The 16,041-nt window shown below is 43.1% G+C and overlaps 2 protein-coding genes across 8 annotated transcripts; one reads left to right on the top strand and one right to left on the bottom strand.

The window, feature by feature from the left end:
- Nucleotides 1-75: 75 nt before the first annotated feature.
- Nucleotides 76-4,840, top strand: LOC135090491 (uncharacterized). Its single transcript, XM_063987284.1, has 2 exons — nt 76-208; nt 1,135-4,840. Exons 1-2 carry the CDS (start codon nt 138-140, stop codon nt 1,721-1,723), a joined length of 660 nt encoding a protein of 219 aa, XP_063843354.1. The 5' UTR covers nt 76-137; the 3' UTR covers nt 1,724-4,840.
- An 814-nt stretch (nt 4,841-5,654) lies between these two features.
- LOC135090488 (poly(ADP-ribose) glycohydrolase-like) lies at nt 5,655-14,959 on the bottom strand. Of its 7 annotated transcripts, none has more exons than XM_063987273.1 (17): nt 14,659-14,789; nt 14,291-14,382; nt 14,089-14,175; nt 12,935-13,020; nt 12,595-12,744; nt 12,143-12,358; nt 11,426-11,575; nt 10,944-11,093; nt 10,624-10,727; nt 10,318-10,397; nt 9,618-9,774; nt 9,178-9,308; nt 8,671-8,861; nt 8,278-8,382; nt 7,810-7,939; nt 7,269-7,415; nt 5,655-7,127 (listed from the first exon to the last, which is right to left on the bottom strand). In XM_063987273.1, exons 3-17 carry the CDS (start codon nt 14,165-14,167, stop codon nt 6,499-6,501), a joined length of 2,505 nt encoding a protein of 834 aa, XP_063843343.1. In that variant the 5' UTR covers nt 14,168-14,175; nt 14,291-14,382; nt 14,659-14,789; the 3' UTR covers nt 5,655-6,498. The 7 variants fall into 7 exon arrangements, with proteins under 7 accessions (XP_063843343.1, XP_063843344.1, XP_063843345.1 ...); XM_063987274.1 differs by having other exon boundaries at nt 14,291-14,390; nt 14,659-14,774; XM_063987275.1 differs by having other exon boundaries at nt 14,291-14,365; nt 14,659-14,771.
- Nucleotides 14,960-16,041: the final 1,082 nt, after the last annotated feature.

The following is a 16,041-nucleotide window of genomic DNA, read 5'->3' as shown; positions in this document are numbered from 1 at the left end:
GCAACGAAATGATACACAAAATTCTTTATCATTATTTCTGACCATCTTGAAGATTAAAAAGGATAACTTGAGAAATGAGAAATGGTTGAGTACGATACCGGTTATAAGTGACAGGCGGCAGATTGTAAACAGTCAACATGGCGGCGGGCTTGGTGGATTACGGCTCGTCTTCGGAGGAGGAAAACGAAGAGGAGCTGGCCAAGGAGATGTGAGAGTCCTACAACCTATGTAACTGATCCCATAAGACCTTGGTGCTTGTGTGTAGAGGCTTGAATAAAAGTGTTAGGTGTGATTTATTGCAGGTGATTTGAGGTGAATATATGAGGGAGTCTAATGGAGATCTTTAAATGGTATATATATATATATATATATATATATATATATATATATATATATATATATATATATATATATATATTATAAGGGTAAATCTTACCAAGGCTTGGGGACTTGGTGGGAAGGCGGGGTTACAGGGTGAGGGAAGCCTAAACAGGACAAATTTGGAACTCTGAAAACTCTAAGGAGAAAACTGCCACTTTGGGGGGAAATCCTTAAAAAACCTGGAATGTGAGAGCCTCCCTCTGTCCCGCCACACCATCCTTCCTGCTAAAATTGCAGTTTAACACAATACATCCTCTCTTCTGTTTCTCCACCTCTGTCACCAACAAGCTCGGGGACTTGGTGGGGAAGTGGTGTTCTAGGATGGGGGGGAAGCTAAATTGTGCCAGATCTGGACATTCATGAAAAAGGTACAAGGATGCAATGCCGTATTTTGAAAACTGGGAAACTTTGTAGCCTTAGCTAACTTTACCTAACTCAGTGCTTCACTCCCCTTAAGGACACTAACCTAACCTAAATGGAGGGGCGCAACCATGTGCGACCCCAAACAAAACTCCCACACACATGTTGTACAGTGAGCATTCATCACCAGTGCGCATTATTTAGCTGCCCCATGAAGAGCTGCTGTTGGTAACATTATCTTGCCAGGCTGGCAACCCCACATGGGGTGGCCTGGACAAAGCACCACACACACACACAATCACACTCTTAGCCACATAATACTACTCTAAAGCAATCCTAAGTCACATTGCCACAGAGGGAACAGGAACTGATGCTGTAAATTCTGTCTTACAGAAGCACAAGAATTGCAGACCAGAAGGCAGTCAACTACTTTGAGTCGCCGGGGGAGAAGGGACAAGCCAAGAAGACCAAGAAGAATGAGACCAAAAAGCAGGAAGTTCTGGTCAACCCGCTGCGCAAGAGTGGCCTTCCGTCGCCCTTTGAGAACGACTCCTCTGCCTCGGTGTTCTTCAACCCGTTCCACAAGGCGCAGGAGGACAAGAAGACAGTTCTCGAGAAACATGTGAAGATGACTGAAAACCCCAAAGATGTGCTGGAGATCAACGGGAAAAAGATCTGTTGGAATTACCGAAAGGGACGGTGCAAGTTTGGACACAACTGTAAATATGCGCATGATTCCGACATCAGTAAGCCGTCTGAGCCCAAAGAGGCTCAGAGTAACCTTAACTCGACCACAACGGCAACAGCCCTGTACGGCGACACGGCAGCCAGTCAGGTCTCCGTCACCGAGTCTGTTATCGATGAGCTGTCAGCCAAGAAGAAGAAGCGTCCCGGCCTGTCTGAAGGGATAGTTCCTAGCAAAAAGGTACAAAAGATTTATCGCAAGCAGCAGGCCAAGGAGACCCCCTGGCTGCTCAAATGATTAGTGCGTCCTGTTTCTCAATGACTTGTGACAATTCCTGAGTGAGGTTTGTTGGCAGGTGTAGCAAGTTGTGTTAGCAGATTTTATTTTTGTAACAATATGCAGTGTCACGATTTACAAAAGTGCTTTTTAAGAAGAGAAATCTGCACTGAAACAAAAACTTTTAAGCTTTTAACATGGACTTGCTATCAGTGGACGAGTTTTTGTTGACCGAAAGTTTGTATTTATATTTTACCAACGTTTGCATCAGTATTTCCCGCAATGCTGGGTAACCTAAACACACTCATTTGGCTGAGGCTAAGTATAAAACATCCAGAACACCACGAACCTTGAACCTTGCATTACAAAAGAGACAAGTGTTGCTTTGTGACGGTGAAGCCAAAGATAATGATAGCTGCCTTTGTGCTGTTACTTAGTCACTCTCTCATGATGTACTGTTGATTCTTAAGTGCACGGTGAGCCACACGCACAGTTTAAGTTGGAAATGAACTCACCTTTACACTCACTTCTGCACTCATCTCAAGCCCTCTGGTGTGCTAAGGATCTGTTGGTTGTGTAGGATTATCACAAGACTGGAGGACTTAAGATTGGGAGGCTAGAGTGAATGGAGATGATTACTCAAATCCTGACTGTATCTGGCCACTCTTTAAGCATCCTGACTTGGAGTATTAGAGCCTCAAATTATCTTGGCATCTGGCTGTTCTTTGCATCTCTGTCAGGGGTTCAGTCTCCAGCCTGGCTCTCATTGCTGAAGATATAATCCACCTTCAAATCAGCTGCATCTTGTTTGGTCTTGACAAAGGGATGCTTGTGTGGGAGGAGAGTTACTGATACACTCGGCAAACCACACCATCTCTTAACCTCACTTCATATACAAAAAAAGCATGCATTACAAAACTAAGTCTTTTATCTTCACAATCATAACCTTGTATTTATCTACATAGATGTAAGACTTGCATGAATGTACAACTGAGACATCTCTGGAACTAAACTGGCCTCTACTGTACTACTGCTGAGGGGAGAGGCAGACTGGTGGGCATTATCTGTGGAGCTAAACTGGCCTCTGCTATATTACCTTTTTTGGGTAGTGGCAGAGTGGTGGGCATTATCTCTGGACTAAATTGGCTGCTATCGTATTACTGTTTAGGAAGTGGCAGATTACTGGCCACTTTTCCTCCTTATTTCCTTGTCAAACTTCCTTCACTTAAAGAAGAAAATTGAGTAGCTGAAAATAGGAAAAAGATTAATGGATAGTCAAATAGAAGGGAAGAGAAAAGTAACCGTAGATGTCTGTTCCATTCATCTGTGTGGGATTGGTGTTTTCACAGGCTTCCTCCTCAGCTGGGTCAGTATTGGCATTAACACTTCATTGATATTTGGGCCAGTATATGTGCAATGGAAAGGTGGAGTAGTGCTCGGAAAATACATCCCTTTATTCCTCGTTGTAAGGAGTCATGTAGTGTTGCCTTCTATCACACTTCCAAGATTCAGCCACTTGACAATAAGATAATAAGCACTTTTTCCTCATATTTACTAAATGAAGGTTGGATTAGTGCTTGGAAAGTAATGAATCTCCTCCTCCCACACTGAAAAGAGCCATATAACATTGCCTCCTATCTCCTCTTAAGTCTTCACCACTTGGTGATAAGATAGTAAGCACATTTCTGTGGTACTAACTACAGTGAATGTTGGATTAGTGCTCGGAAAGTAATGCATCTCCCCCTGCTCCATTGTAAAGAATCATAAGCATTGCCTCCTTTCTCCTCTCAGTCTCAGCCACTGGATAATAGGCACATTTCTCCACTACTACAGTGAAAGATGGATTAGTGCTTGGAAAATTATGCATCTCTTTCTCCAACACTAAATAGCATTGTTTCTGTCACATCTGTAAGTCTTAACCACTGGATAATAAGCACACTTCTCCCTGGTACTTAATACGCTGACAGTACCACCACAGTACGTACACACATGTATATATTTTTACTATAATATAAATACTTTTGTAAACTTTGAAGTCCTAGCCTGTGATAAACATTTGTAATGTAGCCATGTGTTGATATCAAAGTGCATGTCATGAGTGTCGGGAGCAGGGCTGCCTTATCTTACTCACAACGGTACTGTGTTGTTCTCGCGTCCGTGTTCTCAAGTGTTTCGGCATGTCTCGGTTATTTTCATCAGGCTGTAGCAGAAGCTGTTGGGAAGGGTATCTAAGTGTATTTAAGGGTGTTTCCATGATTCTGGTGATAGTTTTAGCAACGATTCTACACCTGTTAGGGAAAGAGCACCCATGAGAACCTGACTGATCATCTCTGTGGCCTTGGAAGAGAGAACAAAGCATTTAGGTTTGAGCATTTAGGTCACTGGGATGTGTCAGAAATGAGAATGCACACCCTTAACATGGTTGTGCTGAGCTGTGTCCACTCCTGGCCCTTGTCTGAAGACAAAGAGTAGCTGGGAATGTAGCAATGGATCAGTCAAGGCCAACACACTGACTGTACTATAAACTGTCTGTACTTTTAGGTGAAGCCAAGATAATAAGCTGGTTGGTGTCTGTGTTGCCTTGACTGTCTTGCTGCTTCTAAAAGCTACGCCACCTAATTGAACTGGATGTTATGCAGTGTGATAACTCTCAAAGATTCATGTTAAGTTGAGTGTTAGTTTATGTAGAGTATTATAGACCCTCAGTGTACACTTCCTAGGAGTGTTAGATGATTCATGAACAACACAGTGATGGGTTCAAGAAATTGATACAAACCTGCATTAGGAGACTCGTTTCAAAAGCAAATCAAAGAACTTGGAGAGCTCACGATGCAAAAAAATAAAATAAAATAAAACAAAAAAAAGTGTTGGCTCTTTTAAAAATTTACTTTATAATACTGACATGCATTTTCTATTTGTGAATATTAGTGAAACCACACTTGTTATGTTAGATTTCCAGCATCGACTCAAATATTTATACAATTCTCCCTCTCAGATATGCAGCTCTTGTTCGCAAGTGTGGCGTTACCCTCTAAGTATCCATGTATATAAATTACACCTAAGAAATTAAGGTTTTTGCAATATTTTGTAAATTATAAAACTCATCTGACAGTGTATAATAATGATTGTACTGATGAACCAGTGTGTGTCTAACCCAGAGTGTAAGTGTTGAGCAGGCAGTGTGTGGGGCAAGACACAGAGAGGTGTTCCAGCTGCCAGACTGCTGAAGGTTGGCAAGGAATGCAGCTGGTTTCTCCACATCACCACACTTCTCACCCACCACCTCTGTGGTAACATGTGTAGCACAAAGTAAGTTAGTGTATTGACCTAAAAACTACAATAAAAAGATAGTTTTTGGATATTAAGGGAGACATGGATTTTCATTTGAATTAATGGCATTTCATTGCATCTATGCATTTGAACTCATGTAAATGTATCTATTTGGCCTATAAGATGTTTGTCTTCCTGAGTATAAAGTGTAAAAGTTTATTGTACATCCAGTAGAATCATAACTAAATACCTTATTCCCAGTGGTGGTGGTGGTGGTGGAGCTGGACTAATTGAGTGGTGGTGAGTCTTCTCCCTTATGGACTGCCACCCTGAGTGCCAAGTCCCTTCCCATCTTGTTGGCAGATCAAGAGTGCATGAAAAGAAGAAAAACTGCATTAGGATTGAAAGAAAGAGGAGAGACAGCAAGAAAAGAAATTATAATGAGGAAGAGAATAGAGCAGAAGAGATAAGAAAGATGGAGAGAATATACAAGACAAGGGAAAAAAAAGGACAAACAAAAAATATGGAAAGACTTTGCAAGAGAAGACAAAGAAGACAAAGTTAGTATACCTGATTCCTTGCTGCTGCTTACCAAATAATTTTATCCTGACAAGACACTATGCATCTTTCCAGAAACAGAACACTTGGAGCACATCTCAGGATATCAAAACAAACACGTCTATAATGTTGTGCAATAATTATTTCACATTAAAAACCACGTGAAATACAAAATATAATGATGTAAATTTCACTTTTCATACAATTGGTCTTTCCACAAGCGAGGCGGCACGTGACGGCAAGCTGAATACTGGTTACTGATGGAAGCATTCGTCACTCATTCCTAAAATCTAAATAAGAGACTTTACCTAAACTTTTGTAATGAATTGAAGTGACTTGTGCAGCTCCTGGCCAACCTCCCTGACACACACACACACACACACACACACACACACTTAAGCAAATCAATATACTGAGTGTTATGACAGGAATGTGGCAACACCAGACTAGTATATTTGCTCAGTCTGGGTGTTAAATATACAGCCACACAGCCGCCTGACTCAAGACGCTGGGTATACAGTAATATACAGAGTTCATGTATTACCTGCCACTGAAATTTATGGCGAAATTAAAATTACATGCCCTACTATAGTTGGCATCCAAAAAATAAGAAAATCAAACTAAATCTATAAAAAAATATAATTGATCATGTTACCATATTTTACCATTTCCCTGAATGATATATCTAAAAAAAATAAATAAAAAAATAAAAATACAATCACATCATAATTGTCATTTCTATGCAGAATCATTAATTAATTGACTTCACAAATGACTTCCTCCAGAAACCAAAACCTTTCAAAAAACAACTGATCACTGGTCATCATATTCACCACTTCCCTGAACTTTACACAATCAATCACAGTATCATTTATTGACTTTCCCATCAACTCCCTCCAGAAACTAATCTTCAAAAAATCACAGGGTTATCATATTTTGCCTGAAGTATGCATGTTGAGTCAGTGTGGTTAATTAAGTTTGCGGTGGGCTCCTTCCAAGAGAGAGAAGCGCCTCCGTGGTTCACTGGCGCTGGTGCTGTGGGGCGCCTGACCCATTTGACGGTCGTACTCATCAAGCAGTCTGAACAGTTTGCTTGACTCGCTGGTGTTCTGTGCTGCCTTGTCTGCTCTTCTAAACTCACTCTTCTGCTCCTCTGCTTTCCTTGGACTTTCGCTCAGTCTGTTGGAGTCGCTGCTCTGTGCTTGCTTGTCTGGTCTTCTTAATTCACTTTTCTGGTCTTCTCCTTTCCTTGGACTTTCACTCAGTCTGTTGGAATCACTAGTACTGTGTGTTGTTTTGTCTGCTCTTCTTGGTTCACTCTCCTGTTCCTCCATTTTCCTCTGGGTTTCAGTTTTATGAGAGGAATCATCACTGGTGGGTCCTGCGCCTTGTTTCTTTTTGGCCTTTTCATTTTCAAATATCCGGTCACACTCTGAGAGCACTTGCAGTATTTTCTCTTCACTCAGAGGGCAGCGAGTGGTACGGCCGGGCTCTGGGAAGCAGTTGGCAATGTCTGTGGGAGGCTTCTTGGTCTGTGATGGCTCTGGTGGGTGGCCGGCTGCATCCTCTGCCTCTTTCACATCTGGAGTCGCTTTCACTGAAACAGAATGAATGAATTTTCTGAATCCATATGAAATTCACATAAAATACTGTAATGATACATAACTCAGACAGCAGAGTAATATTTTCAAAATCAATACAAATACCTGATAACCATTTAAAAAAATGAGGAACTAACCCCGAACATCGGCAGAGTCCTTGCTTAACTCCTGGTCTGTGTCGGAGTCATAGGAACCTCCCAGGCTGTGACACACATACTGGAACAAGTCTGAGCCGTCTGACCAGCCTCGGTAGCCATGGTGGTTCAGGGCTTGAGTCAGCTCTCCTGAGAAAAGAAAAAACAAGATTCATGCAGACTATAACAATAATAATAATGTATCTATCTATTTCTGTGTCTATCTACCTGCCTAGATACCAGGCCAGCAATCTCATATATGGTGGCCCAGACAGTGCACCACACACTATTAATAATATGTAATAATAATTGTAGGTTTAGTTACCAAGAAAGTTAAACATATGTATAATACGTACATTTACCAAGAATGATACTAATCCTCTTCCCCTTTAAATAAGAGATGGAGTACTGTGCACTCACCTATAGTGAAGACATTTACTGTATACTTGCCTACAATGGCACAAATTGCCTTCTTTATATTAAGAGATGGGTGAATATTGTGCACTCATCTACAGTTGAGACACGTATTTTACACCACACTCACCCACAGTGACATTATTCTCCTTGAGGAAGATGTACATGGTGAACAGATCATCTCTCAGTTGTTGGTCACCGAAGGTGAAGTAGGCGAGGTCTCTCCCAATGTGGCCACACACCGCCAGCTGAATGAGAGCCTGCAGAAGACACTGCCCGTCAAAACTTCAATTCAAGTGCAAGAAATATGAAAAGTTGTGAAGAGACATACTCAAGGTTATGAATATTCTGTTGAGTGGTGTGGTCTTCTTCTCATCTGTACATTTATTCACCGTCAGATGTTCCTTCAATGTTCTCCACTACAAGCAATGCAGAACATATCTTACCTTGAGTCTATTATTTCTCTTGAGAGCACCACACCTCCAGTTATACTACACAAGGTCTGAGTTAAACTGGTGTGGTCTTGTTTTCATCTGTATATTCATCATCTGATGTCTCCTCAATGCTCTCCACTACAAGCAAAGAAAACACATCTTACCTTGAGTCTGGGATTTCCCTTGAAAGCACCACAGCCCCAGTTTCCCGTGGCCACGCCAGTGGGAATGCCTCCACTTCCTTCAATCACTTTGAATCCTGCATATGCCTGAAACAAAAATGTGTCATATCTGCAATTACTCCAGCATTAGCCATTCAGTTTCACTCACAGAAAATAATCAAAGAACAATGAACACTTGTAGCTTTCAGACCTTATTTAAATTTAGCCATTCAAGTTCCCTGCAAAATAAAGACCTCAGAGGATGACAAACACAGAACAAACAACAGTGAGAGTTAAAGGAAATAAACTTGATAGTAAAATGCTTCATATAACAATAAAAATATGACTAATGTTGCCCAAACAATAAGTGTATCCTGATACTTCTTGATGTCCCACCTTATTGAGCTCCCTGTTGACATAGAAAGGCTCATACTGAATGTTAGGCTGCTTGGTGAAGTGGAGAGCATCAATAGCCGTCACCTGGCACAGCCGCCTGCCCCACTGGTCCATGGGAGTCTTGTCCTCATGAGGCCCCTCCCAACGGAAGCTGGACGAGTACCCACTGGCTCTGCTGAACTGTTCACATCCTGGAAAAATACTGTTCTAGTGAGACAAGTTGTGTGTGAAATGTATCTAGGGCTCAGTCCTGTATTCTCTGCACTCTGTTTTCTTGTCAGGACTGTTTTCAAAGGCTACAGAGATGATGAGTTATCATAAGTAAGGTTTTCATGTTTTTCTCAGTGATGTTGCAGGATGCTTGTTGAACCAACACCAAAATACCAGTGACAGTAAAAGGAGTGAGTGAGTAGTTTAAATCTTCTTGTGCCTCTTGTCCACAGTCATCTACATGAAGTAAGAGGTGTCATACTGTCATAAGCAGTGACAGTGTTAACAAATCCTCACCTGTGATGATGAGAGCATCCGTCTTGTCAAGAACCTGCGTGAAGAGGCGGGAGATGATCAGCTCTGGACACAGCACGAAGCGTATCTCTTCCTGCACACAGCCCAGGCCCAGCACACCTCCCCCTAGGTACCTGAGAGGCAAAAGTCAGCATTCACAGTGCTCAGGTGAAGAAGTGCAAGTATTCTTCTCTCACCAGCCTCAAACACCTCTCATCCCTTCACTACTTATAACCAATGAAATATAAATGTAGTCTGTATCAGTTTTCCCTTTAAATGGCCTAAAAGATAGTGGATATCTTTATTATCACCTCCTCTCTTCAAGTGTTACCATAAGTCACTATATACAAGTTACATACTAAAAGTTACAAAACTTAGGTACTAAAAGTGTCAGTATAAATGCTACAGGAAAACAAGCACACAGCGGTCTAATCAAGCCTTACTTGTTTGCAAAGTCTACCTGCAGCAAACCCGTGGCCTCTTCAATGAGGCCGGCACTGCTCACGTGCAGGCTAGGGAGGCTCTGTCGGGACGCCTCCCACTTGGGGACGTCCCGTGGCAACACAGCCTGCCGTGTGAAGGTCACTGTGCCCGTGGGAGCTGTGGGAGGGACACCATTACATTACTTCTCAACTCTCTTCCTGGCACTGCACGTCTCATCCCTGTGCTGCATGACATGGCCTTTGTCTGTGCTCTGCCACACTGCCTACCTGTGTTGTGAATGTCTTGCAAATGTATTGTTCTGTTTGTCTGTGCAGCTGCCCGTCTGTCTGTCTGCCTGTCAAGCTGGTTGTGTACTTGAGCCAGATTTTTTTATGTATTTATCCGTCCATCTCTCTCTCTCTCTCTCTCTCTCTCTCTCTCTCTCTCTCTCTCTCTCTCTCTCTCTCTCTCTCTCTCTCTCTCTCTCTCTCTCTCTCTCTCCTTCTAAGGTTTCATTGTCATTTCCTTGGTATTGTTTCATTGAGAGGTTTGGGGACTTGCACTATTTTCTGTACCTGTTCTTGACTTCACCTCTCTGAGTCTCACACCTCCATCCAGTAACACCTGGTGTGTCTATAATGTTACTTCACTACAGCAGCACACACCTGCAGCGTTCACCTTCACCCGGGCAAAACAGGGGCACAACACAGTACGGCTTACGTTTGGTGGTGACTCTCTGGAAGTAATGCAGCAGACACTTGATCTTCTCCAGGGACCGCTGCTCCTTGTGGAAGAACAGCCTGCAAGTGGAAGTAAGCGTGTCTTCATTTGGAGGATACACAAGAATACATATATACAAGTGATAAGTATCAGCAAGCACCACAACACTTATCACTTAATGGTATTTCATTCAGGCTACCTCAAACTATACATCAATCGATATACCAGACCAGCAGTCCTACACAGGTGGCCCAGACAGAGCACCTCACACACGCACACACACATTCACACTAAATCCCGTCATACCGATTAAAATTGATGTCTGGGTATCTGGCATATTCTGTGTCATTCCCCTTGGCATTTCTTCTTGGGAAGGTACAGAAGAAGGCATTGGCTAGGAGAGAGGCAATCTGAAACACAACCTTCTTTATAAATATCAAAACACACATTTTCAATTCACACACATATACGAGTATCTAGCATTGAAATAATCATGAATTTGGTTCTGTCTCGAATAGGGATTGGTGAGAACACATAACAGTGAGGCATAGCAAGGCATTAGAATCTATAACACAAGATCCAAGAGAGAGAGAGAGAATAAACCAAGAGCTAAGTGAGTGAGTGACCTGCATCTGTGAGAGTGTGACAGAGTGAGTGGTTCCCTGCAGAAGGAGGGGAGGAGGCCTGGTCACCAGGTCAGGCAGGCTCAGGGCCAGCTGCACCATCACCGGCAGAGTCTTGTTGAAGAAGCTGGCACGCTCCTCTTCCTCAAACTCCTGGTGAAAATACACAAGTAAGCACAAAATGTCATGTACAATGGCAGAATAAACAAAGAAGTTATGTAGCAACAAAAGTGAGATAATATTCTTAGACATATGTAAAGAAAGACGCACATGAGGAGGAGGGGCGAAAGGTGAATGGCTGACTGATTATGTGGCAGTAGACAAGAAATTGAGGAAACATATATTGGATGTTGAGGAACAGACACAACGATGACAGATTAAGGAAAGATGCACTCACACAAGATAGAGGGAAGTACATGTAACACTGGAAAAGAAGTTACACTGCCACAAACAACTACATAAGACTAACTCCTGCACTGCTATACCTGTTCCAGAAGATGATGGAGTCCCCTGAACTTCCACTTAGAGATGTACCGGCTGTTGTATTCCAGGACAGCTCGCTCCAAGTCCTCCACGCTATTGATCTTCCTGCTAAGAGCCTCAGTGATCACACTCCAGCGGGGAACCACCATGTCCTGCACAAGTAAAAACAATTCACACCTTTAATGAAGCTGGAAGAGAGAGAGAGAGGCAGTGTGTGTGTGTGTGTGTGTGTGTGTGTGTGTGTGTGTGTGTGTGTGTGTGTGTGTGTGTGTGTGTGTGTGTGTGTGTGTGTGTGTGTGTGTGTGTGTGTGTGTGTGTGTGTGTGTGTGTGTGTGTGTGTGTGTGTGTGTGTGTGTGTGTGTGTGTGTGTGTGTGTGTGTGTGTGTGTGTGTGTGTGTGTGTGTGTGTGTGTGTGTGTGTGTGTGTGTGTGTGTGTGTGTGTGTGTGTGTGTGTGTGTGTGTGTGTGTGTGTGTGTGTGTGTGTGTGTGTGTGTGTGTGTGTGTGTGTGTGTGTGTGGAGAGGAGAATAATGGAGAGGAACCCACCAGGCATGAAGAAAAGAGGAAGACAAAAGAGAAGATTTATGAATGCATGAAGGAAGACATGTGGGTGATGGGTGTAACAGAGGAAGACCAAAGAGGTTTATGGATGCACTGAAGAAAGACATCTAACACAGGAAAACTCACAAGACAGGGTAAGATGGAGACAGGTATACTTGCCTTGTTCTTGGGGTATTGGCTTTTGGGAGAGCAAGGCATCCGGACATGACACTGGTCCCAGGTGTCACTATGGGAGGAGGGGTGTGGGAGAGGCACAGTGCCGGGTGACACAGGCAGCCTCACCAGAACAGCGTGGTCAGGGGAGGGCACCACGTCAGGTACATTCAGATTGTCAGCACTCAGGCACGGCAGGGATGACAGTGGCACACCTCGCCACTGACAGATAAACAGTGCGTTATTTATCTCCCTACACATTTATAAACTAGTCTATATTTACCAGTGTTCTGTTCTTTGCCTGCTAATATCAAATGACACTTATTAATTCATTTCAATAATCCTAGACAATTTTACAGAGAAAACCATAACTATTAACATTAATATGTTTGAACAGCTCAATCACTTTTGAAATTATATGCTAAACTTGCACTGCCAGTCCCACCAGTCACACCAACCTCTCTGTCCTCAGTGTTATTGGTGATGGTGCCCATCATGGTTTTCTTCACTGATTGGGAGCCTGCTGACTGAATCCTCTGCTCGGCTGCATTGGCCAAGACATCACGCATCTCTACACTCCTCTCCTTGCCTCTTACACTCTTGCCACCCTAAGGAAGTGAGATACCATTAGCCATACTGGAACCATAACCTTATATGTCAAAATAAGTCAGGATAAGAACATAAGGGAAGCTGCAGAAAACCAGTCAGACAAGAAATGGCAGTTCCTTGTATAAAAACATCTGCCATTTATCTTTATATCAATGTACCTATTAACCAAGGTTTATTTTATTGAGTCACCTGGGTTGAGGATGTTCCAGCAGGCTTCATCTTCACGTGACCACCTCTCTCCATAGACGAGGAGCTTGTGTGCTTTTTCTTTTCTTCTGCAAATAGTAACATGTATTAATTTCCCATTATATTTCAGGAGATAACACTTCTCACTCCACAGTCCGCACAATTAATTTCTCCATCCTCACTTCACACGACACTGCATTTCCCTTCGGCCAAAAACATTTCACCTCACTTCACATGACAGTCTCTTCTAAGTCCTGTGTTTGCTCTCTAGGAAACATTTAAAACTGAAAATTGTCAATGTCATGAAAGTAACAAGGATTCAAAGTGGTGTATCGCGAGGGGACATGTCTGTGTGGGAGGCTATTTCAGTTATGAGAAGAAGAACCCATGCAAACCAATGCATTTGATGAAAGCAAGGGCGAGGCAGAGTGGGTCATCCCAGGACAAGTCAGTGTGGTGTTTCCCATTCCTGGCTCCCTGCCCTACCCTGCCCTGCTCAGGTGCTGTTGTGGGTCTTTGTGTGTGAGGTGTGTGAATGTGTGCATGTATATATGTGTGTCTGTCTGTCTTTTCCTGAGCATGGGAAAAAGCTGGGCATCCTGCCTCGAGACCCAGCATGGGTGAGGGCAGGAGGTGGAGACAGAGCGGGGAGAGCAAGGACGTGCTTGTGGTATGCCTGAGAGCCACTGTTCTAAGTGTTAGATGTGCCTGGTAACTGTGCCCTGTGCCTGAGAATAAGTCTGTGTCTTGTGTACCCACCTGGGGTCTTGTGTCCTTACCACCTGGGGTACTGGTGCCAGAATATTGGAAGTTAAGTTAGTCTCACATCTACCACTACCAAAGCTGAGCCCATAGTAAGTACTGTTGTACAGCAAGCCTTTGTCTCCTTTGCCTGGTGATGCACAAACGGTAAAGGCAGGGATCAAGCTTTGCAGAAATATTATTAAATTAGTTCATCAGCTTAACAGTTCCATGCCAGATTTATACAAATTAAAGTACAGAACTTCTTATAATTTTTTTTATGTAAGAGGGGACTCTGGCATGCAGCAACAAAAAGGCTACAAAGAAAAACTGCTAGTCCTATAAGAGTGTAATGAAAAGGGTTACAAGTTCAAATACTGATCCTCCTGTAATAAAGGTTAAGTTCAAACACTGACCTTCCTGAGATAAAGGTTTCTTGAGCATCTCTGTGATTGACGTCTGGCGCAGCTTCTTTTTAGGTGGACAAGTATACATTATCACGCCTGAAATGTATCAACCTCTTACTCTGTGCATATTCCACATAAATATTTTTGCACTATATGTCACACAAACATAAGGAATTGCTTGTTATGACACTCAGAAGGAATCTAAAATTGCCTTATCTTGTCTTATATTTCTTATCTCTCTCCAGAATCCCAGTGTCCCTAAGGGATGTAACACTGGCTCCGCGTGCTGTTGAGGTCCATCGACTGAAATACTTTGGGATAACTCAAGGTGAGGTAACACCAAACACTGCATGACATGGCGCAACCAGAATGTCATGAAAAAAAATTACATTAAGCTCAGGTGAAAATACTGATGTTAGTCAATATTTTATGGGGAATTCATGACAACTGGACCAGGCAGGACTCACAAGGGAAAGCACACACACACACACACACACACACACACACACACACACACACACACACACACACACACACACACACAGTACAGCACAGCACAGCTTACACCGCACAACAAACCTCAAGCAGCAGTCAGGTGAGTCAGTCCTCCCCATTAGTGCACTCAGCCTTCTCCAACACTAAAGACAGCTTGTCGTGACACACGCACACACACACACACAGGCTGGCGGTGTTTGTTTACTCACCACACTCACCAGCTTGATCTTGATCTTGATGTTACAAGTTGCTCGGGGTTACTCCCAGCAGAGAGTCAGAGGCCTTTCTATCCGCAACTCCTGTAGGGATAAAAGAAAGAAACAAACAAACAGAAAACAGACAACATCTTTCTCACCAGTAATTCCTATATCTAGCACACCACATTTTCTTCAGGAACTCCTTCACAGCCTCAATCATCCTTTCATTCGTCTCTCGACACTCTTGGAGATATGCCCAACATTCTTGACCTTTTCCTGACCTCTAATCCTTCTGCTTATGCTGTCACCCTTTCTTCTCCGTTGGGCTCCTCCAATCACAATCTCATATCTTTATCTTGTCCCATCACTCCAGTCCCTCCTCAGGATCCCCCTAAGCGAACGTGCCTCTGGCGTTTTGCCTCTGCTAGTTGGGGGGACCTGAGGAGGTATTTTGCTGATTTTCCTTGGAATGACTACTGCTTCCGTGTCAGAGACCCGTCTTTGTGTGCTGAGCGCATAACAGAGATGATAGTGTCTGGCATGGAGGCGTACATTCCTCACTCTTTTTCTCGTCCTAAACCTTCTAAACCTTGGTTTAACACAGCTTGTTCTCGCGCTATACATGATAGAGAGGTGGCCCACAAAAGGTACTTAAGCTTTCCATCAGCAGAATCTCATGCACTTTATATTTCTGCCCGGAACCATGCCAAGTCTTTTCTCCGACAAGCCAAAAACTCCTTCATTAACAGAAAATGTCAAAACCTTTCAAGATCTAACTCCCCTCGTGATTTCTGGCATCTAGCCAAAAATATCTCCAATAACTTTGCTTCTTCTTCTTTCCCTCCTCTATTTCAACCAGATGGCACCACTGCTATCACATCTATTTCTAAAGCTGAACTCTCGCTCAAACCTTTGCTAAAAAACTCTACCTTGGACGATTCTGGGCTTGTTCCTCCCTCTCCTCCACCCTCTGACTACTTCATGCCACGTATTAAAATTCTTCGCAATGATGTTTTCCATGCCCTCGCTGGCCTAAACACTCGGAAGGCTTATGGACCTTATGGGGTCCCTCCTATTGTTTTCCGAAACTGTGCCTCCGTGCTTGCACCTTGCCTAGTCAGACTCTTTCAGCTGTCTGTCAACATCTACCTTTCCTTCTTGCTGGAAGTTTGCCTACATTCAACCTGTTCCTAAAAAGGGTGACCGTTCTAATCCCTCAAACTACCGTCCTATTGCTTTAATTTCCTGCCTATCTAAACTTTTTGAATCT

Source organism: Scylla paramamosain, chromosome 35 (assembly GCF_035594125.1).
Source record: "Scylla paramamosain isolate STU-SP2022 chromosome 35, ASM3559412v1, whole genome shotgun sequence".
Classification (NCBI taxonomy): Eukaryota; Metazoa; Arthropoda; class Malacostraca; order Decapoda; family Portunidae; genus Scylla; species Scylla paramamosain.
The sequence above is the reverse complement of the archived record's forward strand: the minus strand, read 5'-3'. Positions and strand labels throughout refer to the sequence as shown.

Bases quoted from the DNA above. Each gene is read 5' to 3' on its own strand.
- LOC135090491 (XM_063987284.1), top strand. From the start codon at position 138: ATGGCGGCGGGCTTGGTGGATTACGGCTCGTCTTCGGAGGAGGAAAAC. The intron at 209-1,134 runs GTGAGAGTCCTA...TCTGTCTTACAG, and splicing joins GAGGAGCTGGCCAAGGAGAT to AAGCACAAGAATTGCAGACC.
- LOC135090488 (XM_063987276.1), bottom strand. From the start codon at position 14,167: ATGTATACTTGTCCACCTAAAAAGAAGCTGCGCCAGACGTCAATCACA. The intron at 12,359-12,594 runs GTTGGTGTGACT...TTTATCTGTCAG, and splicing joins ATAACACTGAGGACAGAGAG to TGGCGAGGTGTGCCACTGTC. The intron at 8,383-8,670 runs GTGGGACATCAA...TTTTTGTTTCAG, and splicing joins TCAACAGGGAGCTCAATAAG to GCATATGCAGGATTCAAAGT.